Here is a 7,299-nt window from a genome sequence, read left to right as displayed (position 1 = left end):
AGCTCAGTGACCTCAGGTTGGTCATTCAAAATCAGCCACGGTGGGAGTATTTACACCATAGAAATTGGCAAACACTAAACATGGCTTTTCCTCTTCCTTGGAGAGCCTGTTGCTAAACACACACACCAGTACCTTCTTACCCTACTTCCTCTCATCTCAAGCCTTGTAAAATCCGCGAGGGAGTCACAAAGCTCCTAATTCCCCTGCCCCAAAATGTAAAGAGAAACCAGACCAAGGAGGCAGGGGCCAAAACACCAAACTCCCAAGAATGTCAGAATACCTAAATCCTTCTTAAAACTCTCACCATGCTTGTCTTTGTCTCTGTGGGTAAAGTTGTACTTGAAGAAATATGGCACCTCCCCAGAAACCTTCCTCAAATCAGGCCCAACCCCACAGTCAAAACTAAAAACCAAAAGGCAAAAAGAGGGAGTATGTGTTTGAAAATTGGAACTGCCTCCAAATCCAATTCTCTTCCCCATCTCTTGGGTATTTATAGACGGAAAGCCTTCTTATGCTCTTTGAAATACCAACAAATACAGTTGGTGCACCCCATGCAACTACCCCAATGTTTGGGTGAAAGTCATCTTTCTAAAGCCAAAAGGGGAGAAAAAAGAGATGGAACAGGCAACTTATCTTCCCTTCCAAATATGCCAGTTCCAAATTTTCCAATGAATGAATGAATGATGAAATATCTTTAAGAATAAACTAAGAAAAAAAAAATATATATATATAATCAGACAGGCCCCTAAACCTACTAGGTAAACCTGACATTAATGAAGTCTATAGAATTTCCAAATGAATTATTTTATATAGCTATATAATTGGCCTAAGGTTTCCTGATGGGACCTCCTAAAGCCTGTCTTTGGAATGTCTAGAGGGATCTCTACTCATATGTTGAAGAAGAATCCAACATGTTTCTTCAAGGGCACAGAGATTATGACCCAAACATTATCCCAAGTCAACTGTAAGTTTGATTTCATTACTTCTTAGGGCAAGTTTTCAGCACCAGTTTCTGGAGTCTGGGGCCATGGACTAAGATATCAGTCACAACGCATGTGAAGGGAGTTGGGGTTGAGAGAATGACTAGGACTTTTTGTGCTATCCCAGGGGAGGGAGGAGCCTCTCCTGCAGGAGAAAAGGGGTGGACTGTGTTGAACTACGCTGAACATAAAGCCAAGGAGGCCACAACCTTCAGAAGGATTTTAGATCCTCTTGCTTCCTCCCTGTAGCATCTAAGCTACAGGGAAGCAGATTTGGACATACGAGGGTGGTCCTGAGGCCAGATGGAGAAAAGTGGAGAGCATCTTCTATAAGATCTGAAACTTCCAGGCACTCTGATCCTTGTAGTCCAGAGGATCCATGGGGTTATAGGTGAATTTCCAGGTGCCTGTGGGATCCTTGAATTCCAAGCTGTCCACAGGGCTGTAGGTGCCGTAGCTCTGGCCTGACAAGGAGGTGGGAGACTGGGCCAGGGAAGACCCCACAGAGGGGCCAGCCAGGGGGCTCAGAGCTGGGCCCCCCAACTGGGGCACCATGGGAGAAAGGTAGGGATCTAGGCCACTGAAATAGGAGCTGGGAGATGCATAGGCTGAGGGGGAAGAGCAGAAAGCAGAGGAAGGGGCATAGGTCATGGCATAGGGGGCTGAGGTCAGAGCAGATCCTGAGGCCACCAGCCCAGCCTTCTGGGCCTCAGGAAAAGGGGACTCTGAGGCCGGACTCCAGATGGACACAGAGGCCACTGCTGTGGTTGGGGAGTCTGAGGGACCGGGTAGAGGGGGGCTGTAGGAATCTGAGATGCCCAGGGGGTCTGGACAAGCATCTGTGGAGCCTCTAGGGGATGTGCCTGTTTTCTTCTTGGCAGGACGAGCCTTGGTTGGTCCCCCTGGGGGCTGCTGCTGCTGTTTCTGCTGCTGCCTCTGCTGTCTACACTTGGCCCTGCGGTTCTTGAACCAAACCTGGGGGTTAAGAGGGGAGATTTGAATGGGTGAGTGAGAAAAGACCCAGGAAAGCCCTTATGGTGCTCAGAAATGATGACGCTTACAGTGAGAGACATCAGATCAGTATCAAACCTCTCCACCTTGCATCAAATAATGAGGTGCTCCATCCATCCATATATCCATGTACCCATCCATCCATCCATCCACATATCCAGCTACCCATCCATCCATCCATATATCCGTCTACCCATCCATCCATCTGTATGGCCATCCATCCATCCATCCATCCATTGGCCATCCATCCATCCATCCATCCATTAGCCATCCATCCATCCATCCATATATTCATCTACCCTTCCATCCATCCGTATGGCCATCCATCCATCCATCCATCCAACCATTGGCCATCCATCCATCCATCTACCCATCCATCCACCTATCCATCCATTCATCCATCCTTCCATATATCCATCTACCCTTCCATCCATCTGTATGGCCATCCATCCATCCATCCATCCAACCATTGGCCATCCATCCATCCATCCATCCATCTACCCAGTCATCCAGTCATACATACATACGTACAATCATCCATCCATCTGATCAGTTAATAAATATTTGTTAACCATTTTCTACTACTTTGGGGATGCATAAGTGGAGCTGACATTCTAGTTGAGAGAGATAGATTATAAATAAACAGTATATAAGTAAATAATATAGTATTTTAGAAGGCAATAGAAATTATGAAAGAAACAATTGAGCGGGATGAAGGGGAAGCAGTAGGGCTAGGGTGGTGGAAGAAGGTTCAATTTTAAATGTGATGGTCAGTGCAGCTTTCATTGATTGATAAGGTAACTTAGTTGATTGCTAAGAAAAGACTTGAACAAGGTGATGGGGCAAGCCGTGTCGTTATCCGGGGAATAAGAGTTCCAGGTAGAGGGAACAGAGAATGCAAAGGTTCTCAGGCAGGAATGTTAGAAGAAGATCCAGAGGTCAGTGTGGCTGGAGTGGCATGAGAAAGGGTGAGAGTGGTAAGAGAAGGGGTCAGTGAAATAACAGGGGCTGGGGGACTTTAGGCCACTTTAGGACATTGGCAGTTACTCTTACTGCATCCTCCTCCATGCACCCTGGGTCCCAGGAGGGCCCATGGAAGCCAAGGAAGGGCCAAAAGGGGCCCGAGGACTGGAACATCCCACCTGAACCCTGGACTCGGGAAGATTGATCTTCAGAGCCACCTCCTCGCGGGCGTACACGTCGGGGTACTGGGTCTTGGCAAACAGGGCCTCCAGCTCCTCCAGCTGGCTCCTGGTGAAGGTGGTCCGCTCCCGCCGTTGCTTTCTCGGAGCACCTGGGGTGGGGACAGGTACGTGGGGCCCTCAGGTGGCCCAGGCCTCCCGCTCTCCATCTCTGCTGGTGCAGAGACAGCTGGAGTACAGCCCTGAGGCTGGGTGGGGCCCTGCGAACGCCTTCCTGGGTGTCCGCCTGCTCGGACGAACAGTGTTTCTGTTCCCTGTCCTTCTGGACCTCACTCTGCCCCCTGGGAAGTGGGGTCCCTCTTGGCCTGTCATTTTTGTCCTCATGCTCTTCTCAGAAGGGAATCGACTCCAGTCCTTTAGGGAGGTGTGTGCATGTTTCTTCCCCTTTCTAAAATTTCTTATGCACTATCTAAGACATTCGGTTGGAAGGACTTGGCTGATATTTAACCATTCTTAGCCTCCAAAAATGGCAGTTCTATGCAGTTCAAATTAATACACAAAGCAGCTCAAGGATAAAGCCACAGCTAATTGAAAGTTTCCCTCACTTAGAAATAAAGCATTGCTAAGAGATGTAAACACCTCCTGGTTCTGGAGCCCTATCCTAAATTTCTATGAATGCCTAATGCTTTCCAACATCCCTAAGACACAGATAATACTTCTGTGCATTTGCAGATGAACACACACAGCTGGTGTTTGGCTTTGACGTGCCCCCTGTAAGTGTTCACCATCTTCCCACAGATCCCCAAGAGCAGGGGGCCAGCCTGGGGCGGGGGGAGGATTGTACTTACTTGGGTAGGACACAGCCTGGTGCATCAGGTCCACACTGGGGCCGCTCAGGGCCAAGGCGTTAACAGAGTAGTGGGGCCCCGGGTTCATATACGCCATCATGATCCCTGCGGATACTGGGGTCCAGTTGGAGGGCCTGAGACAGAAGGCAGACGATCACTCAAACCATCGATCACTCACCACACAGAGACTGGCAGCCTCTCTCTTCTCAGCTTTGTGACCTTGGCTAATTGATCGCACCTCTCTGTACCTCCGTTTCCTCAAGTGTAAAATGGCCCTCTGCTTGACACATGATGGGGCATTGTTACAGAGCAAAATGCTTCCCCCAAAAAGACATGCTCAAGTTGTAACCCCCGGTCCTGTGAGTGCAAACTTATTCCTAAATAGGATCTTCGATGAAGTGATTACTTGGGATGAGGCCAAACTGGGTTGAGGTGGGCCCTAAATCAGGATGACTTGTGTCCTTATAAGGAGAGGAAATTTGGGCAGAATGGACACAGAAAGAGACAGACACACAGACAGGCCACACGACAGAGGTAGAAATTGAGTTATGGCTCTACAAGCCAAGGAAGTCCATGGGAGAACGGTGTAGAGCTGATTCTCCTCTTTAAGAGGAAGATTCGTAGCTTCCAGAACCTGAGACAATAAACACCTCATTACTAAAGCCAAGTAGTCCTTGGAGCTTTGTTGCAGCTGCCCTGGCAAATTAAGATTACCAACATAAATGGAAGCTTTTATTACTATTTTTATCCCTTTAAAAATCTGATTCTGTCATTCCCCTTCTTTGAGATCTTTTCTTCCTTATGACCACAGGAAAAGACGTTCAGACATGATCAGGGAGCAGAGGCTGACCAGCTGTCCCGGGATGGAGAGGGGCTTTCAGTGCTAAGCCTGGGGCAATCCCAGCCGACAGGGGTGGGTGACCATTCTTAGGGAGAGGCTCGTAGAAACCACAGCAAGTGACCATTTTTGACCTACGAGGCTGGCTAAGATAAGACGTTGCTAACTCCTAACATTGGCCTCAGTGAAGTTTCTCATGTCAGGTTGGTGGCCATGTAGGTTGTGTAAATCACCATCTTTCCGTTGCCCCAGCAAACTGCCTTCAGTACACACCTCAGTTTCCTTGGTGTAAAATGGGATGAAAATAGCATTCACACCTTTAGGTGGTTGTGAAGATTGAAGGGAATTAACATGTTTCAGGTGCTTAAAATAGCACCTCTTAATAAAGCAATTATTTTTGTTTCTGTTTGTAAGCAGATCCTTTATACAAGGATTTAAAATGCAGCATATTTATAATTTCCAGCAACCTCTAAGACCACCAAAAGAGGAAATAGTTAAGTAAATGATGGCACAGCCATGCTAGGGAATATTATGAAGTCATGAAAAAGAATAAGGCTGCTCTCCATGAACTGATTTTCAAACATCTCCAGGATTATTTCATTTTCTTTGGGAAGGTACCTTTGTTCAATTTACTATTCACTATCGATTAGGGCACTGTCAAGGTAGATGGTAATTTCTAGAAGTCTGGTGGAAAATGATTTCTGTCTGGTTTATAGCCTCAAATATAGCCTCAAAGGTTACAGTTTCATTGTCCTGTAGATCTTGTGCCAGTTTGGATATATTAGGTCCCCCACATAGCCATGATCTTTTAATCCAATCTTGTGGGATATTCGGATTAGGCTGTTTCCATGGAGATGTGACTCACCCAACTGTAGGTAATAATTTTGATTAGATTATTTCCATGGAGGTGTGGCCCCACCTATTCAGCATGGGTCTTAATTAGTTTACTAGAGTCCTTTAAAAAGAACCATCACAGGTCCAGACTGTTGACGCTGATGCTTAGACATGTTCGGAGATGCAGACAGAAGGACGTTTAGTTAAGAGATGAATCCCAGGGTTTGCCCCAGGATATGCTAAAACAGGACCCCCAGGTGCTTAGAGAGAAACATCCTGGGAGAAAGAATCAAGAATGCACAGGAGCTGATTGAGGAGCTGGGACACGACCTGGGATCAGTAGATGCCAGCCATGTGCCTTCCCAGATACATAGGTTTTCCAGATGCCAATGGCCTTTCTTCAGTGAAGGTATAACTCGTGTTGATGCCTTAATTTGGACTCTTTCATGGCTTTAGGACTGTAAATTTGTAACTTAATAAATCCCCTTTATAAAAGCCAATCCATTTCTGGTGTTTTGCATAATGGCAGCATTAACAAACTGGAACAGGTCTTTAACCAGTTTTGAATAGAATCTGGCAAACGTTTTTTCCACATGCGTTTTCCCAAATAACTGTATGAACCTCTGTTCCTTGAATTCTCATTTGAAACAGCAGACTCCCTCCTTAGTGAGCTAAATAAAGCCTTGGCCTGTGTTTATTATATATGTATATGAGTCAAGTTTTTAACTTTTTAAGAATTATAGTTTTACAATAGCTGTGTGTGTTCGAGAACACATAAAATCAAATTACATATAATGTGTATAATACATGTTATATAAACATATATACATGATACATATATACTCAAATGAAAAAGTATGGTGCTGAGCAGTGCATATCGTATGCTACTATTTGTGATTTTTAAAACAAGGCATTGGTTATATATGTAAAGAGAGAGATACATACATACACAGTATATATATAGTCTATAGATTTTGTGTGTGTGTATATATATATGTCATATAATATATGCATAGAAAAAACAATCTAGGAAAGAAACAAAATTGTGGTAAAAGTGATTGCCTCTGGGGAAGTGTGTTGCATCCACTCCTTGATTTTACAGTTTGGATTACTTTTTAATCCTGTCCACATGTGTGTTACCTTTACAAATGCAAAACCAACGGGAGCATCTCAAAAAACAACCAAAACTTGAAAATGTTTCCAGGGCTCCCTATTGCCCTGAGGACAAAAATCAAAGCCTTCAGATGAACCCAGGAAACCTCTTAGCCTTTCTGGATATTTGCATAAGCCATTCCCCACGCCAGGACGGCCAGACAACCCCTTCTCCTCCACCTGTCCCATCTCACTAACCATTATCTCTCCCTCTGTACACGGGGTTTCACACACACACAAGCACATGTTGTCTCTCTCTCCTGTCCTTCAGGACATAACCTATATTAAACAGGGCATATATGTTTGTTTACCCATCTGTTCCCCCAACTCTGTCAGCTACCGGAGTAAAAGACCAGAAATAATTTAGACTCAGCAACCCCAATAAATACTTGAAAAATAAGTAAATGAATAAAAAATGGATAGGACTTATTTTAGCACCCATCCCTTCCCCTCCTCCTCATCCTTCACCCGAGTGGAGGGGGTGAGGTCCTACT

The 7,299-nt window shown here is 45.5% G+C and overlaps 1 protein-coding gene across 1 annotated transcript; it reads right to left on the bottom strand.

The window, feature by feature from the left end:
* Positions 1–1,307: 1,307 nt before the first annotated feature.
* Positions 1,308–4,081, bottom strand: CRX (cone-rod homeobox). Its single transcript, XM_037820175.1, has 3 exons — positions 3,982–4,081; positions 3,134–3,285; positions 1,308–1,955 (listed from the first exon to the last, which is right to left on the bottom strand). The coding sequence occupies exons 1-3, from the start codon at positions 4,079–4,081 to the stop codon at positions 1,308–1,310; spliced, it is 900 nt and encodes a 299-aa protein (XP_037676103.1).
* Positions 4,082–7,299: the final 3,218 nt, after the last annotated feature.

The sequence above is a fragment of the Choloepus didactylus genome, chromosome 27, assembly GCF_015220235.1.
Source record: "Choloepus didactylus isolate mChoDid1 chromosome 27, mChoDid1.pri, whole genome shotgun sequence".
Classification (NCBI taxonomy): Eukaryota; Metazoa; Chordata; class Mammalia; order Pilosa; family Megalonychidae; genus Choloepus; species Choloepus didactylus.
This window is presented reverse-complemented; position numbering and strand designations above follow the sequence as displayed.

Bases quoted from the DNA above. Each gene is read 5' to 3' on its own strand.
- CRX (XM_037820175.1), bottom strand. From the start codon at position 4,081: ATGATGGCGTATATGAACCCGGGGCCCCACTACTCTGTTAACGCCTTG. The intron at 3,286-3,981 runs GTAAGTACAATC...TCCCCACCCCAG, and splicing joins CCAGGCTGTGTCCTACCCAA to GTGCTCCGAGAAAGCAACGG. The intron at 1,956-3,133 runs GTGGGATGTTCC...CTTAACCCCCAG, and splicing joins TTCCCGAGTCCAGGGTTCAG to GTTTGGTTCAAGAACCGCAG.